Below are 21,668 nucleotides of genomic sequence, written 5' to 3' on the forward strand. Positions count from 1 at the left end.
AAATTGAATGGTTTTCCGTTGCATGCTGTTACCTCAATGGGATTTCTGCCAGGGAGGGGTAGTAGACTTCCGACTATTGCAGTGTCTAAAGAGGTTTTGGTGTGGTGGTTGAGTCTTTCAAGGGAACTTGTACTTACACTATGGAGTGTCTATTTGGCTTAACCCGAGTTTACAATTTGCCAATAAATCCTTTTGTTGGAGAAGTTGGGTCTCGAAAGGGATTTTATGTATCAGAGATGTGGTGCGTGATGGCCGTATATTGTCATTCGAGGAGTTGCAGAGGACGTTTCATTTGGCAGGGAGAGAACGAAATAGATTCGTGAAATTGAAAGCTTTGTTGAGTGAAAGGTTGGCAATGCTGTCAGGTTGTTTGGAAGTGGTATCGGCGGGTGGTCAGATTCTTATGTCATCGCCGCGAATGGTATGCACTTATACCGGCTTGATGCCGATATGTTCTAAGGATGTTGATGCTGATAGGAAAGCATTGGAGAGGTAGAAACAGTAGTTGGGGTGTGATATTACAGAAAAGGAGTGGGAATTTATGTGGAATGTAGGTTATAGGAGTAGGTTGGATCTCGGGTTGAGATTGATTAATTTGAAAGTGTTAGGGCATCTGTATTGGACTCCATTGCGTATGTATAAGTTGGGATTGACTGCTGATGACTTGTGTTGGGGGTGTGGGAAGGAGAAGGGAACGTTGATCCATATGTTATGGTATTGTCCTCGGGTGTTAGAATTTTGGCTGGAGATATTAGATAGGCTGGAGGCGATTTTGTCTGCGCGTTTTCCCAGGATGCCTATGCAGGTGTTGCTGTTGTCGGGTAGGGGGCGTTGTGCGGTTGCTCGTCAATGTGGACAATTGGCTGACAAGGCACTTGTGGTCGCAGTGAAACAAATACTAATGGTGTGGAAGACGAGAAAGAAGCCCAGAGTAGAGAATTGGATTAATGATTTGTTGGTATTGTCAAACTTTGAGCGGGTGATGTTTGTGAGACAAGGAAAGGAAAATAAGTATCAAGATCTTTGGAAACCATTTACAGATCTATATGGTGAATGTGTATCTGAGGATTAGTTGTTTCTATTGGATCCGACTATCTGATTTATTTATGTGTATCAGTTGAGGATTTCCCCCTGTTTTGTTTTTGTTCTGTTTTATGTAGTCTGTGTGTGGTCTTTGTCTTTGTAATGTTCTATGTTGTGTTATTTATTTTTATTTATTTATTTTAGATTAATTGTAATATTTTGGATTAGGTATCTTATATTGTGATTGATACGAAATGTGTCTTGTATTATCAGAAATGTTTCAATTTTTATCCATGATTTGGACTTTCGTTTTTGCTTCGGTACCTATGAAACACTGAGTGTTATGTTTGATACTCTGAACTTTTGGTAATGTATATTTTGTTTATTGAAAATAAATAAATACGAAATCAGAGCGAAAGTCTTTGATCAAACCTTGTTTTCTTTGTTGCTATATGTTTTCTTAGTATGTGGTACTCAGAAGCACAAACTCCTTTCACCACCTATATGCTCTGACAGAAATCCAGCAGAAGAATGAAGAAGATAGATGCTCGGGAATGATCAGGAGATATTGATAAGGGAATAAAATGTTTGTATCATTCGTCATTGTGCATGTAAAATGGTGGCTCATCTTGAATACTTCAACATTGAGTAAAAGGGAAAAGTCTTCTTGAAAACAATACTTAATATTTGTCCTGGCTGTGATTTTCATCTTTTTCCTATGCTGCATATGAGAAGTGAACTATGGAGAATGGCAGTGCTTCTTATCCCAAAGCTGTGATCTTGTCTTTTATGGTTTTGCAGAGCCCTACACGGTGCGCGAAGCTCGGATCCATGTGCGCCACATTAGAGACCTTCTGAAGAGCATGGATCTATCAGATTGCTTCAATGGTGTGGACTGCAACTCTCTCTCCTTCTTGACTGTTTTCACCGACGGAGACCTTGTAGGTGAGAAATAAGTACATCGTTGTCAATGGACTACATTCTGATGCAGGGGTTGTTTCATGTATTTTATTTCTTTTGTTAAGGTGGACCTTTGCATAGTGGATACATAGCTCTGTCTTGTAAGTTAACAATATAAAACTTCTTTGCTTCATCACTTATTACAGCTAATTGGATTTTTTTTAAACTTCATGTCCCAAATAAATTCCTAGGAGGCAGCTGGTATGCAGTATTATTCATCAGGAAGCTTTGACTCTCAAATTTGTGTTAGGAAAGATTTTCTTTTTTGCAGCTTTCCCTCAAATGATATCAATGTTACCCCACACCTTTTTGCTGTTAATTGACTCCTGATCTGACTTTTTTTTAAAGATAAGTAAAGCCTTTTTGCTTCACTTAACTTGCTTTTGTCATCTGTTTTGGGGACACTGGTCAGTCCATAAGGCTTTCCGTACAGGGGGCTCTGTCTCACTACATGAAATTCATTGTTGTTTTTAAGATGCACGCATCACCATACAGTGAAGTGCAGCAGAGGTAATTTGTATCCCGTTTTCTTTTTCTCTTAGTAACATTTTTGTTACTTTCAGTTGTGTTGCTGGCAGCAGCAGATATTTTCCTATTGTTTGTTTTTTTTGTTTTTCACGCATGCACTTTTACATTTTAATGGATAATGCTTTCTTGAGTACCATATACTCAAACCGTATACTCAAAATGGCAGAGCCATGCATTTTTCACCATGTCTTTTTGGCATCTTTTCCTTTGGCATGCTTCCTGCCATCTCAGGTCAGGAAACACTATAGATGGAAAGTGCTTTCCCAGGCACAGCATCAGTGTGTGCCTCTGGCTGATGTGGGGGCTTTGACAGTCTGGTACCAATCCACATCCTGGCCGGGAGGGTGTGGCGGGGAGGGGGGTGTCGCTGTGCAAATGCGGGAGAAGAGGGTCTACAGGATTAGCGATTCTTCAGGATTAGAGAGCCATTGCCATTTTAAGTGGTGCAGATCCTTTCCATTGGTGGGCAAAGGGCGACCCTGACTAAATCGAAGATAAAAGGAGGACTCCGGCAGCCATTCTTAAGATCATCTTTGCAGCCAAGACAACTATGTAGCGTTGCTACCAGCTGAAGACCTGAGGATGGCAGTTGAAGGCTTCCAGGATTAACTCCAATCAATTCCAAAGTGAAGCCCTGTTCCTTTGGACGGATCTCCTGGCACCCATCTGTTTTTTGACCTTTGGGCTGGTGGGAACAATCGGTTTACACCTCTGTGCTCTGAAGCCTTTTGGAAGTGTCCTATGGCTGACCAGCTCAGTCCAGACCCCTTATGTTCATCTGTCGCTATTCCAAATTTCGCCTCGGAACCCTGCAAGTATCCAGCTTGTGAGCAAAGTCACTCCTCCTGCAGTTGCTGCACTCAAACCCAGAGTGGCATTACAGTAGCAGTCTATTTGTGTTTGTTACATGAGTCGTCTGTCACCTCTTGAGTGCAGTCATCATTGCTGCTGCCCACTTTCATCTTGTCCTGGGGTGGTCTACTGTTGTCGTGGGACTCTTGTAGTTCCCGAGTTGTCCAGCATCAGGAAGTGTCTCACCGGGGTTTAGAAACGCCACTGAGCCGGGACCAATAACAATGATAAGTAACCACTCAATTTGTGACCCCTGGGCCCCCACGCAACAGAGCCTTAAACAGCAGTAATTGTGCCCAGCGAATGGATGAGTCCTATGGGTGGTTCCTAGGTGAATCTGAGTAAGGGGGACACGCCTGCCTTGCTGTTTTCAGCCTCCTTCCCGCCATAGGGGTGTACACATGCAAAGTCCTTACTGTACCTCTACCTTTCCTGGTCTTGATCTGTGGAGTTCTGGCAAATGATCGTCCCTAGGCTTCCCCTAGTGTGGTGGGGACTGAGAGAGGACACCTAATCTTTGATTCTTTTGTTTTTGCATCCTTGAATTTGAAATGCTTTACCTACCTATTGACTTTGCCAAAACGTGTTTCGAAGGGATTGTGTCCTCCCACGTATTCCTCATATTTGATATTCATATCTCGCCAGCTTTGCTGCTTAAGAAAAAACGATTCTCGGTAGAGGGCGCTGTACTCCATGTTGCAGTGTCGATGTGCCTCGAGGGCCTCCGTAGAGAATCGATCTCATCGTTAATACCAATAGCTTGTGCAGCGCCCGTTGGGTTCAGTTCAGTTTTTCTGAAAGCTTTTGCTTTGAGTAGTAACAGCACGGTTAGCTTTTCTGTTGAAAAATGTCTTCTTCTACCCTTTCAACCCCAAAGTCGGGGTTTAAGAAATGCTACGACTGCGGGTAGAAGATGTCTATAACTGATCCGCACCGCGTCGGCCTGTGGTGTCCGGGTACCGGGCACCGTACCGATGACTGTGGATCCTGTCAGTCCATGACAGAAAAAGCTCTTCGGGAATGCAGAGGTAAACTGGTGGTGCGGAGGGAGGCTTCGTAGTCTTCTTCGAAGAAGGAAAGGAAGTCTGAGGTGTCTAGAGAGTCTACCTGACATAAAAGATCAAAAAGGTCCCGGTCGAGGAGTCGATCGAGGCAGTCTTCGTCTTCATCGAAGAAGAGACACCTTAGGTCTCCCTCTTCTCCAGCATGGGGTCTGGCATGGATTCACATGCTCATGAATATTCTCCGTCGTCAGGCTGGGAATCCTCAGTAAAGAAACCAGTTTGTTTCACTTCTGAACTGTCAATCGCTTGTCTCTGGGTCATACTGCCCCCAGCCAATGACTGCCCTCTACCTAAACCCCGCCTCTGGCAGCCATCTTCAGATTTTTACCACACATTCAAGTGTTGGGAGTCCTTGTGCTATAGCTCTCGAGCTTTTACTGCGTTTTGCGATTTTTCTAAGAGTTCTACTCCTTTTTTTCAGTCAATCGAGCCTCAAGCTCCATCGATCCATCTTCTGATTAACAGGGACCCGTTTCGGTTTCTTCAGAGCCCGTCAAGGGCTATTTCTCAGTCGAGGATTGCAGAAATGTCTTCTAGGAAACATCTACTTGGACGATGGGCATTCCCTGTGCCTCTATTGCCTGCATTCGGACAAAACGCACATGGAGGTTGACTGTGTGGTTTGCAAGGAGATGGTACCCCGCACCGTGAAGGATCGGCACAGGCGTCTCACCGAGTGGCTCCAGGCCAAGGCCCCTGCTACGGGTGAGTCCTGGCAGCATGCCTCCCCCAGCCACAAGAAGAAAACTGAGCGGTCTTTTAAGACCTTTGAGGGCGCTTCGGCGACGGGGGCCCAATATAAGACCAAGCACTGCGAGTCCGCAGTCACCGGGAGCGCCGTTGCAACATGCTCCCCGGCGGCCAGGGCGAGCACAGTGTCTCCAGCACCTTCGGCCACGAGCCAACGCTCCGGTTTGGCGAAGAAGTCGGACTACCCAGGTAAATTTATGGAGAAGCACTGGACGGACCAGACGGAGAAAGCCAAGGGGGATCAGGGTGCTGACCCTCCCCCTCTGCCCCCAAGGTGAAGGCCTCAAGCTCAACCAAGGTCGTTATGGCCATTTCACCCGGCGAATCCTTCCAATGAAGGAGTGGTGGCGTCCCTAGTGAAGGGCGCTGGATGAGGATTTGCAGGGTGCAGCCCCCAAGGCGAGAGTTTCCCTGCCTGCCAGGAGGGAATCTTCTTTTCAGCCCATAGAGAAGACACCAGAGAAGGCAATGCCCACCATCTCCCCGAAGCCGCCTCCCCTGGTCGCAGAGAAGGGGGGGGTGCATGGGAGCCCTGCAGGGCATGGATATCTCCTCTGAGGAGGAGTTTTCTATTCTACAGACCATTTTGGAAAAGAAGTTTGTTGAGGCCAAATCCTACGGGAGGGACCCCGACGAGGGAGACGTCGAGAGTGGCGACGAGACCGACGAGGAAGAGCAGGGCGTAGAGGACCCTACACTGCAGCCTCTGTCGCTCTCACATCCGCCACCTCAGCAACCGCCTCAGCAACCACCTCAAACCCCAGTGGACATTTCAGTAGACATTCTCCAGGCACTGCACACCTTGTGCTCCGAGATCTGGACGAGGGTGCCCCTTCCACCGGCGGGGGACCTGCCAAGAAGAGGACAGTTCACCTGCCACTGCCTTATCACCCTTTGCCTCCCTCCCCTCCGCTGAGGGATGAGACGGACCCGGAGACGGCGATGACTGGCACGGACGATGAGGTGGGTTAGGAGACCTCCCGTCTCCGCTTCACCTCCCGACGAGATAGGTTTGTTCCATGCCATGATCTCTAGGGCCTTGGAGATGTTTCAACTGACCACTGAGAAAAAGAAGAAAGAGGGTTTCCTGTACCAACGCTGCAAGACTAAAAGGAAGACTGTGCTGTCGATCCCGCTGTTGGACATTTGGGACGAGGGATTGTCCCTTATGAAGAAGCCGTACTCGCCCCTGTGAAGAGGGACCGGTACGAAAAGAAGTACAGGGTGCCGGACTCTGCACCCAAGTATTTGAGGTCCCAGCCTTCCCTGGATTCGGTTGTCTCGGCGGGGAGGAAGAAATCTTCTGGCTCTTCCGCGTCAACAAGTTGGACGCCATGGGACGACGGGTCATCATATCGACAGCGACGACCATCAAGGCGGACAACGCCCTTGCCATTGTGGTGCTCTACGACAGGGAGCTCTGGTTCTCCAGCAAGGCGTCTGGCATGGAGTCACATGCTCATGAATATTCCCCGTCGTCAGGCCGGGAATCCTCGGTAAAGAAAAAATCAGTATCAGTTTTGTTTCTGATCTGTCTTTCTCAGTAGTAACCAATCACTGGTCTCTGGGTCATACTGCCCCCAGCCAATGTCTGCCCTCTCCCTAAGCCCCGTCTCTGGCAGCCATCCTCAGATTTTTACTGCACGCTCAAGTGTTGGGAGTCCTCATGTTTAGCTCTTGAGCTTTTGCTGCATTTTTGCGCTTTTTTCAAAGGGAATTTCTAATTTTTCGGTCAAATAGAGCCTCAAGCTCCACCGTCTCTACATCCGATTAACGGGGATCCGTGTCGGATTTTTCTACGCCCCTCAAGGGTGAAGATTTCGTCGAGTTACGCTTCTTGGAGTCCAGGAGTTTCTGCGGTCTACCCGAACATGGCCCAGGAGAAAGGAAGCTCGACGCCTGGAAAGCTGTTCAGGGTTTGCCCTGAATGCCAGCTGCAAAATGTGTTCGAGGACGAGCACTCGAAATGTCTCTACTGCCTTCTTGAGGATAAAACGCACGTGGAGGAGGACTGTACGTTTTGCAGGAACGTGTCGGAACGGACCATCAGGGACCGACACCTTCGTCTCTCCAACTGGCTGGAAGGAAAGAGCCCGTCAGGTGACAAGTAGTAGTCCGAGCGGTCTTCTTTTTTTTTTAAACTTCTTTTTATTATAAGCGTGGCAGCAAAACACAGGCGAACAGCGCCAGGCAAAACATTGTAAAAGAACAGTATACATAGCATTGGTATGCAGATGTTACTTCACATTTCGAACAATCAAAGAGCAAAAAGCAGTGAGATCTTGTAGGAGGGTATCGGGGAGCTATGACTGAGCTGAGGACCCAGGCTGGCCAGGGGAAACCGGAGAAGGAGGGGAGGTCTGAGTCACGGCCAGGTCTAAGATATAAGAGCGGAATCGAAGCCAAATATTTCTCGGTCTGGAATGTGTGGGTTGTAGGTGGGACCAGGCCTCTTCCGCATCAGAGGCCCATGTGACCGCCCTCAACCATTGGGCATGTGTAGGAGGGAAGGGGCGAAGCCAACAGAGCAGGATAGAGCGCACCGCGAGGAGGAGGCAAAGACCAGCTAGTTTCTTGGAGTCTCGGGGGAGGCCCGGGAGATCGTGGAAGAGACATACCAGCGGGGAGAGAGCAATGGGGTGGTCCGTCACGGTGGATACAGTCGAGCAGACGGCCTCCCAGAACTGGGCCAGGCGAGGGCAAGACCAGATCATATGGATATAGTCAGCCTCATCCCGACCACATCTGGGGCAGTTGGCAGGGTAGTCGGCCGACATACGATGTAGTCTGATCGGGGTATAGTGGAATCTGTGAAGAACTTTGAATTGGATAAGTTTGAACCGAGAGTTGAAAGAAACCCGTTGTGTGCGGTCGCATAGGTGGGTCCAACGATCATCGGACATCTCCACACCAAGGTCCGCCTCCCAGGCGAGTTTCAGTTTGGTGAAGTCTGGAATCGATCTGGACTGCAGCATGGTGTATAGCCTAGAGATCTTGCCCCTCCTAGGGGTGGGAGAAGTGAGCTCGTCTATAGCAGGGTCATCAGGCGGTATTGCGGGGAATGTTTGGTAGTGTCGTTTAAGGGTCTTTCGAAGGGATGCATATTGGAGCCATACGCTCTGGCCCCTTCTCAGGGGTAGGGGGAGGTCAGACCATTCGACGAATATACCCTGGTCGAACACGTCGCGTAGCAGTTCGAAGCCCAGGTCCGCCCATCGGCGCACTGCTACCAATGGGACCCGCGGGACCCCGGGGAGAAAGTTCCACAGTGGAAGATTACCGTGGAAGGCGTAGGCAGTCCCCAACAGACTCCACGTTTTTGCCAGTGCAACGGCTGTGCAGGCAACCGGGCTCTGCGAGTTCCGAGTCAAGGGGGCGGGTTGTAGCACCAGGGAGCGGATGTCTCGGTCAGCTACTGCGAGCCTCTCAAGTCGGACATGCGGGGCAGGATCCGTGGTATCAAACCAATAGGAGGTATATTGGATTTGTGACGCCATCCAGTATTTAAGAAAGTTAGGGGCACCGAAGCCCCCGTAAGACATGGGGGTGGAGAGGGTCCCGATTTTAAGACGAACCGCACCCGAGTGCCAAAGAAAGGAGTTCACGGTGCAGTCTAATTCGCGGAAAAAGCCCGCCCCCGGCCATAAGGGAACATTAGCGAACCTATAGAGCAGTTGGGGTAATACTACCATCTTCAACAGGCCAATTCTGCCAGCCAGAGATATTGGGAGCTTGTCCCAGACCTGAATCTTGGCTGTCAAGTGCGTGAGGTATTTCTGGTAGTTTTCGTGGAATGTCCGCTCGTGTTGGCGAGTCACCACCGTCCCAAGGTACGTAAATGTGTCTTGAGCCCAAGTGAAACCGAAGGCATCAGGGAAGTGAGGGGTGCATTCCGTGAGCGGAAAAAGGGTAGATTTCGAACAGTTCACTTTAAGGCCAGAGATCCGGCCGAAGCGACTAATGTCTGCAAGTATAGGGGGTAAGTTGGCCGAGGGAGAGCGCACAAACAGCAAGGCATCATCTGCATAGAGGGGCACTATGTCTGTGTGTCCCGTGGAGCGGAGACCCTTGTCGGCATGACGTTGGCGGAGCATGTCGGCGAACGGCTCGATTGCTATCGCAAAGATCAGGGGAGAAAAGGGACATCCCTGTCTCGTTCCCCTGGCGATCTTGAAAAGGGGAGAGTATCGGTCCACCGTACTGACCCTGGCAACCGGTTCAGAATAAAGCAGTCTGATCCAGGAGATAAAAGAGGGGCCGAATTTACAGCACTCAAGGACTCGCCATAAATACTTCCATGAGACCGAGTCGAATGCCTTTTGCATGTCAAGGGCAACAGCCACAGCGTGTGTGTCGGGGCTGATTCTATCAATAATGTTGAATAGCCGCCTCAAGTTCAGGGAAGTGGAGCGACCTGGGATAAAACCGGCCTGATCTGGATGGATAATAGATGGCAGAAGGGGAGCCAGCCGGAGAGCCAGAGCCTTGGCAAATATTTTGACATCGCAGTTTATGAGGGACAGTGGGCGATACGAGCCGCACTGTGAAGGGGGTTTGCCGGGTTTAAGTAGCACAGCGATCGTGGCTTCACGGAGAGAAGGAGGAAGTGCCCCAGCCCCAACAGATTCCTCCCAGAGAGCCAGCAAATGGGGAATCAGTTGTGCCTTGAAGCGTTTGTAGAACTCGACTGGAATACCGTCCGAGCCAGGTGTGCGGCCCGAGGATAGGGAGTCAATTGCGGTCGAGAGCTCCTCCCGTGTGAGTGGGGAGTCGAGGGAGCCCGCGGCCTCCGGGGATAGGGTCGATAGAGGAAGGGTATCGAGAAAGGAGTCAATCTCCGCCAACGAGACTTCATCGGCATTGGAGTACAAAGATTCATAGAAGGTGAAGAATTCCCTATTGATCTCCTGTGAAGAGACCGCCATGGAACCGTCAGATCTCTCAACCCCGAGGATGTGCGGGGGCCCCGTCTCACGCCGGATCAACCTAGCGAGGAAGCGGCCGGGGCGTTCCCCCTCCCCGTACCTCCTAGCCACACCAGGGTTATCGAGGAACCTCTGCTCGCGGTCCGCAAGAGAGCGGAAGTTATCCAGTTCCTCCCCAATGCTAGCGAGGTTGCCCGGAGTGGAGTGTAGTGAGCATGTGGCTTCCAGAGATGAAAGTCTGGATTCGCTGGCGGCGAGGTCTCTGCGGATTGACTTAAGAACCCAGCTTTCCTTAGACAGCGCAATCCCTCTAGTGTAAGCCTTGAATGATTCCCATAGGGTTGCGTGGGACGTTACCGAGCCCATATTGGTCTCGAAGTACTCCTCAATCGACAGTTCAAGTTCGGTACAAAACTCAGGGTCCAGCAGGGAAAGGGGTTTTAATTTCCAGTGTCGGGAGCGGGCGGGATCGGGGCCCCAGTCTACTGTAATGGTGACAGGAGAGTGGTCAGAGAGGGTTCTCGGAAGGATCGTTAGTTGTGTTACATTCTTGACTAGTATGTTAGAAATCACCCACCTATCAATACGAGAATAGGAGTCGTGAACCGAGGAGTAAAAGGAGTAGATGCGGGAATCCGGGTAGAAGAACCTCCACGCGTCCACCATGGCCAGACGGGGAAGGGAGGAAAGTGCCGCATAGGCCGCCCTGGAGAGGTGACGGGGCCTGGAGCCCGATCTATCCAGGGCTATATCGAAGATCGTGTTAAAATCCCCTCCCCAGAGGATTGGAACAAGGGGGAAGCCATCGAGAAGGGAGGTGACCTGCACATAAAATTCCGGGTCGTCAAGGTTAGGGCCATAGATATTCAGGAGGATCACTTCCTTATGGTGCAGCATGGCGTGAAGAAGTACATATCTACCCTGGGGGTCGATTTTCGAGGAGATGAGGGAAAAGTGGAGGCTCCTATGAATGAGGGTCATGACTCCTCGGCTCTGGGAAGAATAATCAGTGAAAAACCGGTGAGGACCCCAGGATTTGGCGAAGCGCATGCAGTGTATAGAACGAGCATGAGTCTCCTGAAGGAAGAGAATCTTGGATCGGTGGCGTTCGGCCTGCAGCTGGAGCTGTCTCATCTTCCTATAGTTCCCCAGACCTCGCACATTCCAGCTCATAAAGGTCAGGGCACTCTCAGTCACAGTATGGCGGTATTAAGAATAAAGCTGAATGTCGGGGACCGAGAGGTCAAATTAACAGTTCCACAGGAGCATATCACAAATGCCCCAGCACAGTTCGCCTTCGCTGCCATCGCCATTTTTCCAATAACAAAAACCCAAACAACCCCAACATACCCCACCCCCACCCACACCCCCCTCCCAATCAGAGGGATGACCAGCCCATCCCTTAGTAAACAAAACAAAAGCAGAGGCATCATCGCCTGGGGGTCTGAAGGCCCGACTGGCCGTAACGCTCCGGGTTGCAGCAGAGCAAATAGTGCATGGGAAGCCCGTGACGGATGAGAGATGCATATTAGACAAAGTTCTCGCCAAGGGAACAGCGGGCGAGCACCAAGGTCGAGCTGAACAAGCAGGTTGCGGGAGAAAGGATTGGCATGGTCCCAGTTCCGGGGGGGCGAGTGGACCAAACGCCTCCCATCGGGGACCAAGGATCACCGCTGTGCCGAGATCAGAGGGAGGGGATCAGCCAGGGAAGTGTTCATCGATGAACTTGGAAGCCTCTTCCGGGATAGTGAAGAACAGCACCTGATTGGAGTACTCTATGCGAAGCTTGGCAGGGTAGAGCATAGCGTATTTTATGGAGTGGTCTCGCAACCTGCGTTTCACCGCCTGGAAGGTCTTGCGTTCCCGCTGGACCGCAGTCGAGAAGTCGGGATAGAGGTGGAGTCCGAGCGGTCTTCTAATTCCTGTGAGGGCGCCCTGGCGACGGGGGCCCAACAGAAGGCAAAGCACCGCGAGTCTGCGGGCACCAGGAGCGCCGAACGGTCGGGCTCCTCTGCTGCCAGGCAGGGCGCATCCTCTCCAGCGCCATAAACCACGAGCCAACACGAGAGGGCGCTAGAGAGCCGACCAAGATGGCAGCTCACTAGAGAGCTCCGCACCGATCCCGAGAAAGATCCTGATAAAATAGCTTCATTCTCCCCCGAATCCCTCCCCATCGGTCTCGATATCATACCCCAAGTCTCTAACGTCTGGCGGATACCAATTTCAACGCCATCCGCCATTATCCTGGTCAACGCAGCGGCGGCGTAGGTGAGGCCGCGGTGGTGCGGCTCTTCTGCAGCGGGGTGTTCGACCCTCCAGCGTCATCCTCGCCCGAGCGATCACCCCTGGATTCAATCGGGGAGCGGGCTACCGGGCAGGGTGAGCGGCGCCCGGGCCCCCTGGAGGTGGTGCCCGCGGCAGGCCAGAAATCCACGGCACGAGAACAGCAGGGTCGGCTGAGAACCCGCCCGGCCCGCCTGCGCCATCGACCCTCCGGTCGATCAGAGCGCTGCCGCTCACCTCCAGCCTACAGAGCCCCCCCAGACCCAGCCGGAGAGAGAGGGAACGTATCTGAATACACCACCGACGCCAGGTAGGAGAGATGCCGCCCCGGCCTCGGCCGCTTCGCCCCAGGTCTCATCCCCAGCCTGCAGATCCCCGCATGGCTGCCCAACCCCGCGTGAGGGACATTCCACAGGCCTCCAACTCCTTGAAATCCTAACGGCCCCAACCACAGCCCCATCTCCAGCGAACGACCCTCAACATCGGACACCCCGCGCGACGATCAAACGTGAGGCCCACGCGGCTACCCCATCCAGGCCTTTCGGGCCCGGCCGTGGAAGTACTTTAAAACTCTCAAACTCTCCAGCCTCCTAAATCCACACGGCCCGGCCCCACCATCTCCAAAACGTCCTGCCGAGTGCGGTCAAGCGAACAAAGAACATAGCGAGAGAACTCGCCGCTGGGGCCCACACCGCGCTGCGACAACTCCTCGGCACCGGCGAACTTGTGGAAGGCCTCTGCCGTTATTCTGAAACCCGACAACGAGACACAACGACCACAGCGCCACACAACTATTACTCAAGCCAGACGGCCGGGCCCTTTGCCCCTACACCCAGCAAAGTCGGGAATCCAAGTCAGCATGGGCAAAATTGACAAATCGCAGCGGAAATTGATGTTTGAAACCGGGGCCATAGCCAAAACTCCCAAGCAGTCGAATTGAGAGATAGCGCCATCACCAAGCATGGAACGGGAGGCCAAGCCGATACCCTCCCAATCTCTCGACATACGAGAAATATTGCTCGAACTCAAAACAGGCATAGGCAACCTTGATGCCAAAATTGACACCCTCTCATCCAAAGTCGACCAAACACAACACCGCCTTGATAAACACGGCGAGAGGCTAGACACCGTTGAACAGAGGGTCTCCGATCTGGAAGACAACACCACATCCTTGTCCTCCAAAGTGTCATCATTAGAGCGCCAAGTAAAAGAAATTGTCGCCAAAAACGAAGACTTAGAAGGGCGCAGCCGCCGCAACAAAATTAGACTGGTGGGGATCAGAGAGCAACAAAATCCTGCAAAAATGGAAGACTTCGTGGAACGACTATGCAAAGAAATCTTTGGAACAACCCCCTTCTCGCCGCTATTTGTGGTTGAAAGAGCTCACAGGGTCCCAACCAACCGCCCAATTCCAGGAACGGCACCTCGCCCCATTATCGCCAAACTGCCGAATTTCAGAGACTGCAATCTAATGCTCAGGTTTGCCAGGGACAAAGGCGACATTCAATTCGACGGTGACAAAATCCAAATCTTCCCCGATTTTTCACCAGCGGTGCAAGCGTCCCGAAGAGCCTTTGATGGAGTTAAACGTCGCCTCTGAGAGGAGCAAATTCAATGCTTTTTCCAGCCAAATTACGTATCCTCCATGCTGAAAAAACGCAATTCTTCACGTCACCAGAAGAAGCCAACATCTTTCTTAATAATGTTGCATGTCGCCCATTATGTGAAATGCCTAGACCACCACGAGGGAGAGCGAGGAATGGGAGCGATCCGCCCTGAAAAGCACCCCACATTCAGCTCGGCTTAGGTGATCGGGAAATGAGCAAAAGTCAGTTATATACACCTCGGGATGGGTGTTCTTGGAGGGCACCAGCGCCCCGTGCACAGCACTGTTCACAATGTTACTTGGGGTGGGGTCACAGTCGGGCGGGTTGGGGGTTGCCCGACGGGGAGGGAAAAAGGGGAGATGGGACACAAGTTGGGGAAAGTGTTCCCAGAAGAAACAAGCCAAGAGTTTTAGACGTGCACCGACTGGGGCCAAAACTAGCCCCACCCGCACGCGACCGAGACCAATGTCTCTACCTCGGATATACGAACATCCTTGTCGAATCAACATGCACTCCCAAAAAGCGGCCTTAAGCACTCAAAACCACCAACCAAACAGTAATAGAGCAGCAGAAACAACGCAGCAACTCTAAGCAAATTCAAACTAGCTACATGGAACATTAAAGGAGGCAATCAGCCCTCCAAAACCAGGAAGTTGCTACACTACCTCCGACGTCACAACGTTGATGTAGCTCTCATACAAGAGACACATCTACGACCGAACTCAGAAAACCACTGGGCAAAAACATGGGGATGCCACAGATACTTCGCCTCGTTTTCATCATACGCAAGGGGAGTCGCCATACTCATCAGCAAATCAACAAACTTCAGACTAATTCGACTCCGAAGGGAGAACACTGCTCGTCCACGGAACCATAGACTGGGAAGAAATAATCATGATCAACTCCTACGGCCCCAACATCGATGGTCCCAATAATTTTGACTGGGTCTAGACCCACATTGCATCAAACAGGGAAGCCACAATAATATGGGGTGGCGATCTGAACACCCCACTCGATCCTCGTACAGACAAATCACACAAAACCACCGCCCCTCGCTCCAAGGCGAGTATGCAAATATCCGAAATATGAAAAGCACACAATCTCATTGACATATGGAGGAGCAAACACTGTGAATGTCGTGAGTTCACCTTCTACTCCTGGGTACACAAATCCAGCTTGAGACTTGATTACATCTTAGTGCCGGCACATAGCAGACTCCAATGGGGCGAATGCCAAATCCTTCCCATGTCCATCTCAGACCATTCAGCGGTCACCTTAGTGTGCACGACATCTCGGAGCAACTTCACCAGGTCTCATTGGAGATTCAAGCCCAGAGCCCTCCAAGATCAACTCTTTGCCGAGGAACTTCGTTCCGAACTGAGCGCATTTATCGAGACAAACCAAGGCACGGTAGCTTCGCCGGGAACACTCTGGGAGACACTGAAATGTTTTATCAGAGGAGTGTGCCTAGCAAAAGAAAATGGAATCCTAAAGAGGTTAAGGGAAGAACCAAACACATGTGAAAATCGCCTCAAAAAACTTGAACAATCAGCTACAGTCAAATACCCCCGGCTCGCTGGCCGCTCTCAAGGCAGAATTGGAAACCTTCAGATCACTAGCAGATAGAGAAGCCAAATTCCTAGCAAGCCACCACAAAATCCACCCGTATGGCGAGGGGCAACTACCCGATGCGTTACTTGCAAGACTAATCGCAGAACGAAAACCCACGACAGTCGAGGCGGTGCGGGACACGTCGGGAACCCTTGTATACTCTGAGGACGACATACTGGAAACATTCCGCAAATATTACCAAAACTTATATAACTCCAATTATTCCAGGGAGCCCGCCGAAATAACAGAATACCTAAATACAACCGAACTATATTGGACGAGTGCCGAGTTAAACGAGCCGTTGAACGCACCCATCACCTCAGCAGAGATCCTAGAAGTCATTAAAGAATTGCCGAGCACCAAAGCCCCAGGACCGGTCGGCCTAACAGGTGAATTTTACAAATTTTTCGCAGACATCCTTGCCCCGCTCCTGCTCCAAGTCTTCGAAGAAGCCATAGCCAAAGACCAACTTCCACCAACTCTTTACACGGCGAATATCATTCTCCTGCACAAAACAGGTAAACCCAAGGATGATTGTGCCTTCTACAGGCCCATATCGCTAATCAATCTGGATAACAAAATCTTTGCAAAGATCCAGACTAGGAGGTTGATGCCACTCATGCCCGCAATGGTTCTGGTGGATCAAGCAGGATTCGTTCCAGGTAGAAATACATCATTCGGCCTCAGAAGAATGTTTGGAGCGATGTAGGCCCTCAACCCAGAAAACCAAGCGGTAGCAGTACTTCTCGACGCCGAGAAGGCGTTTGACTCTGTGGAATGGCCCTTTCTATTTGCAAAATTGGAACAAATGGGCCTCGGTAAACGATTCATCCAAATGATAGGCCTTCTCTACAAATACCCGACATCTAAAATCAAACTCTGAAACAAAAGCTCCTCCGAAATCCTCTTAAGCAGAGGGACCAGACAGGGCTGCCCACTGTCAGCATTGCTCTTCGCCCTGGTCATGGAACCCCTAGCGTCTGACCTAAGGCTTTATCATCTGCACAGAGGCCTCGCCTTCGGCCCGCACAAAATGGTAGTTTCACTTTACGCCGACGACATAGCACTCTTCCTTCGCGACCCAGATGACAACCTGAATCCGGTGATGCGAGCAGTCCTCAAATTCGGCAACTTTTCAGGACTAAAAATCAACAATGCAAAATCGATAATTTTCCCCCTCACCGAATCAACCAAAGAATTTCAGGACGATTTCGCCCTCCACTGGCAACACTCGAAGGTCCGATATCTGGGGATTCTCATGTCCACAACCAGCACTGACATCATGCAAGACAACTACGAGAAAACACTCGACACCATCCAAACAAAAGCGAACAGATGGAAAACACTTCCCCTCACACTTTGGGGCAGTGTGTCCCTAGCGAAAATGGTGATCCTCCCTAAACTACTCTACCTCTTTACAAACATCCCCCTACTACTCACGCAAGAATTCTTACGGCGAATCAAATCCATCCTTCTTGACCTTATCTGGGCTGGCAAGGTGGCCTGAATAGCACACAGCACTATGATTCTGCCCGTAACGCAAGGCGGACTGGCTTTACCCGATATAGAAAGTTACTACTGGGCAGCGCAAGCACAGTTCCTGAGCCATTGGTATGCAACACACTTCATCCGGCCACATGTGCAAATCGAAAGAGCTCGGGCAACACTCTATCTTCTCCGCGCAGTCATACTTAACGAACCACCGACACCCTCAACGCCAATGAACACAATGGTCACGAAGCACACGATTTGGAAAAAAATCGCCAAAAGAAATGGAATCCAAACCAGATATTCTCCCCTCCTTCCGGTGAGAAGTATTCCAGGGATACCCATAACATCTGAAAAGGTTTTCCAGCGCTGGAGCAAGAAATTGCAAATCCACTCATTGGGCGACCTGTTTCTGAACGGCTCATTCCTCTCGATTCAGGAAGCTCGAGACAAAGGTGGAAACAACGCCCTCGACGTTTTCATGTACTACCGAACTCGACACGCCATACAGTCCAGCTTTCCCACGTTCCCGCTCCAACCACCGACCTGGCTACTGCTCCACGGACTGATTCAAACCCAAGGAGATGGCCGCCTGGTGTCAAATATTTATAAAGCCTTGCTAACAGAAAAACTCACTCGCTGCTTAAAAGCTCGAACAAGGTGGGAAAAAGCTCTGAACACTACGATACTCGACGAAGACTGGTCATACATACTACGACTCACAAAGAAAGTGGCAATAAACACAATGTATAAACAAATTCACTTCAACTTTGTCCATCAGGTCTACCACACTCAAGCAAGACTTCACGCCCAGAGGACGACAATATCCTCCTCATGCTCTCGCTGTGGGCACCCGGAAGCCGACTTTGTCCACCTGTCATGGTCGTGCCCCGAAATAGGAACTTTCTGGACAGCAGTCCTAGAGAAAATCTCGGCTATAATCGAGTGCAACTAGAACTTGACCCAACACTGACCATGCTGGGTCTAACCAACCAACCAACTACCAGAACATACCAGAAAACTGGCGAACCTACTTTTAGTCCTGGCACGCAGATGAATAACTTGCAACTGGGGCAGAGGACCGCCACCAAAACTAAAGCAATGGCTCCACGATGTCACCTACTGTCAAGACACCGAAATGAGCTACTTACGAACTCTGCCCCTCCACGCACGCCCCCCTGATATCTGGGGCCTCTATATTGCATACCTGTTAAATGCAGACGACGACTCGATTTCACAGTCTCCACCTCCAATACAAAACTGTCACGGCAACCGGCCACTCCAATAGCAGCCATGAGTGCCGAACAACCACAACACTAGAACTGATGTGAAACTGTGCCCGACATCAAGCAGGGATCGTTCCGAGGGAGGGAGGGGGGGGTAAAGGGTCTTGTGACCGGTGCACGGTCTTGTAATGTCTTATTATTTCATGGTTGTAAAACTAATAAAGTTACACAAAAAAAACAAAACCATGAGCCAACGCTCTGGCTCAGGGAAGAGGAAGGCCGAGAACCCTGCGAAGCTTCTGGAGAGGCCCCGGTCGAGCTCGAAGGATCCGGCCGAGGGGGAGCGAGGCGGTGACCCTCCCCCCCAAGGTGAAGGCCACATGCCCACATAAGGTGGTAAAGGCCTTGATTCACCCGGCCAAGGCCTTTATCGAGGAAGTCGCGGCGGCCCTGGCGCAGCCTGTGGAGGCTACACCAGTGGAGGCAACCTCAGGGTCCAGAGTCTCCCTGCCTCCGCAGAGGGAAGCCTCTTTCAGACCCATTGAAAAGACCCCCGTGAAGACCCCGTCGGAAAAAGAGGGGGGGCGGTGGCCATTGTGGACATGGATACAGCATTCGAGGAGGAGCTGGTAAAAGTCCTAGAGGGCCTAGACTAGGGCATCAAAGAGGCCCGTTCCCACGGGAGGGATCCCGACGAAGGTGACAACGAGAGCGATGGCGGCACCGGCTAAGAGTCCTAGTCACCCGTCGCTTCCGGAGCCGCAGGACAACTCGGCGGCCATTTTGTTGGCAATACAATCCTTATGTTCGGCGATGAGGACGAGATTGCCCTTACCACCGACGGAGGAACCGGAACCAGGCTCGACGGAGGAGCCAGAGCCAGGCCCGGCGGGAAGCCCCTCAAACAAGAGAAGACGGATCCATCCAGCCCTGCCTTTTCAGCCCTCGCAGCCTACTCCACCTTTGCCCACGTCCCCTGTCCCTGGGGATGCCACGGGAACGGACACTGCCATGACAGGTACTGACGACGACGGCAGTGACGACGGGACGGAGCTCCCATCGCCCCCAGCCCGGGCCTACCCGCCCGATGAGATTGGATCTTTCCATGCGATGATCGCCAGGGCATCCAAGCTTTTTCAGCTCTGCCTCGAAGAGGTTTCCTTTCCCAACGGCGTAAGGCCAAGAGGAAAACAGTCCTCGCCGTGCCTCTGCTGGATGACACCTGGGGCGAGGGTCTCACCCTCCTCAAGAACCCGTCTACGACGCCTGCCAAGAGGGATCGGTACGAGAAGTAGTACCGGGTCCCCGACGTGGCCCCTTTGTGCCTTAGGGCACAACCAACCCCTTACTCGGTCGTCTCAGCGGCAGCCAAGAAGAAAGCGGGGGGGGGGGGCCATCGGCCTCAGCGTCAACTTCCCCGCCGGATGGCGAAGGAAAGAAGCTGGACGCAATGGGACGAGTTATCTCGTCGGCGGCAACAACGATTAAGGCGGCCAACGCCCTTGCGATCGTGGCCCGCTACGACAGGGAGTTCTGGTACAAGATCACCCCCCTGTTGGACTTCCTACCAGACGACAAGAGGGCCGAGGCCCTGGAGATCTCGCAAGAAGGCGAAGTGGCATCGGACCACACCATTAAGGTGGCAACGGACATTGCCGACACTGGTTTCCGCCAGCTAGGCAACGCAGTTTGCTTTAGACGAGGGTGGCTCAAGGCGACTGATTTCCGCCAGGACGTACAAGCGAAGGTTTTGGACATGCCGTTCGACGGGAACAATCTGTTTGGGAAAACAGTGGATGAGTCCCTCCAAGCCATCAAGGCGGACACGGAGACAGCTAAGGCCCTAGGCGTTCCCCGGCAACTAAGGCGTCCTTTCAGAGCACCGGAGGCAAGCAGGGTGCCTCCAAGGGATTCGGCGGTGGCTCCTCTACGTACCGCCAAGCGGCCTGCTCCTCATTGCAGGAAGCCTATAGAGGACGAGGCAAGTCGGATGGACCCTGCCGTCGTCGCCAGGGAGGCCAAGGAGGCAAGGCGTCCTCCAAGCAAAATTGAACCGACTGTGGTGTCGGGCCCCCACCGAAGCACCACGGTGGGAGGCCGGCTGGCCAAGTTCGTCAGCGTGTGGGAGTCCATCTCCACCGACCGTTGGGTGCTGGACGCCCTGGCCCAGGGGCACGCCCTTGAATTTCTAAAAAAGTGCCCCCACATTCCACCCGTGGTCAGGAAGGAAAATCACGTCCCTCAACTGCTATTGGAGGTAAGGGCGAGGCCCAAAAAAGGTGCCATCGAGCTCGTCCCGAAGAGGCTCCAGGACTCCGGAGTATACTCAAGGTACTTCCTCGTGAAAAAGTAGACAGGAGGATCGCGACCCATCCTGGACCTGCGGCGACTGAACAAGTACATCAAGGCACAGAAGTTCCGGATGGTCACCCTCCAGCACGTGCTGGGACAGCTGGAGGAGGGTGATTTCCTGTCGTCGTTGGATTTGGAAAATGCATACTTTCACATACCCATTTTAAAAGGATACTAAAAGTTCCTCAGGTTCGTGGTCCAAGGGCGGCACTACCAGTTCAAGGCCCTCCCGTTCGGACTGAAATCGGCACCCAGGGTTTTCACCAAGTACCTTGCTCCAGTGGCGGCGTGGCTGCGCCTACAGGGGATCCACGTCTACTCCTACTTGGACGATTGGCTCATCCGCGCAAGGACAAGGGAGCTCGCCGTGGAACACACAGCAAAGACCGTCCAGCTACTCACGGACCTGGGGTTCTCCAACTTCCCCAAGTCCCACCAGGTCCCCTCAAAAGTCGCACTGTTTCTGGAAGCCAAGCTCGACACAGAGGCGCGTCTGGCCTCGCCGTCGGAGGAAAGGACAAAGGCCATCCTGGGCAGGGTGCAGCGTCTGCTGGCCACAGACGTGGCCAAGGTGAGGTCCATTAAGTCCCTCCTCGGGATGATGTCCTCTTGCATATATCTTGTGCACCTGTGCTGGCTTCGGATGCGCCCTCTACAGGAGTTCCTCGACGCCCGCTGGATACAAGCAACGGGCAGCTTCGAAGACAGGATCCCTCAACGAGACCTTCCGACGAGCGATCCGGTGGTGGGGCACCCGCACTCATCTGGCGGCAGGAACAGATTTTCAGACCCCCGCCCACCAGATGACGGTGACAACGGATGCCTCCCTGGAGGGGTGGGGAGCGCACACCGGAGATCTTCACGCGAGAGGCCTTTGGCTCCAAGAGGAGAAGCCACTCCACATCAACATCCTGGAGCTCCGGGCAGGGTTCTGGGCCCTCAGGTCCTTTCTCCCGTCCCTCAAGGGCAAGGTTGTGAGGATCCTCACCGACAACACCA

The 21,668-nt window shown here is 52.0% G+C and overlaps 1 protein-coding gene across 4 annotated transcripts in view; it reads left to right on the forward strand.

The window, feature by feature from the left end:
• The window catches only part of CLUH (clustered mitochondria homolog), a 2,231,193-nt gene that overhangs the window by 484,183 nt on the left and 1,725,342 nt on the right, over positions 1-21,668 (forward strand). For all 4 annotated transcript variants that reach the window (XM_069615061.1, XM_069615063.1, XM_069615062.1 and 1 more), the window contains exon 4: positions 1,825-1,968. In XM_069615061.1, coding sequence (XP_069471162.1) covers positions 1,825-1,968 — 144 coding nt within the window. The remainder of the gene's footprint in view (positions 1-1,824; positions 1,969-21,668) is intronic.

Source organism: Ambystoma mexicanum, chromosome 9 (genome assembly GCF_040938575.1).
Source record: "Ambystoma mexicanum isolate Mex_15411 chromosome 9, UKY_AmexF1_1, whole genome shotgun sequence".
NCBI lineage: Eukaryota > Metazoa > Chordata > Amphibia > Caudata > Ambystomatidae > Ambystoma > Ambystoma mexicanum.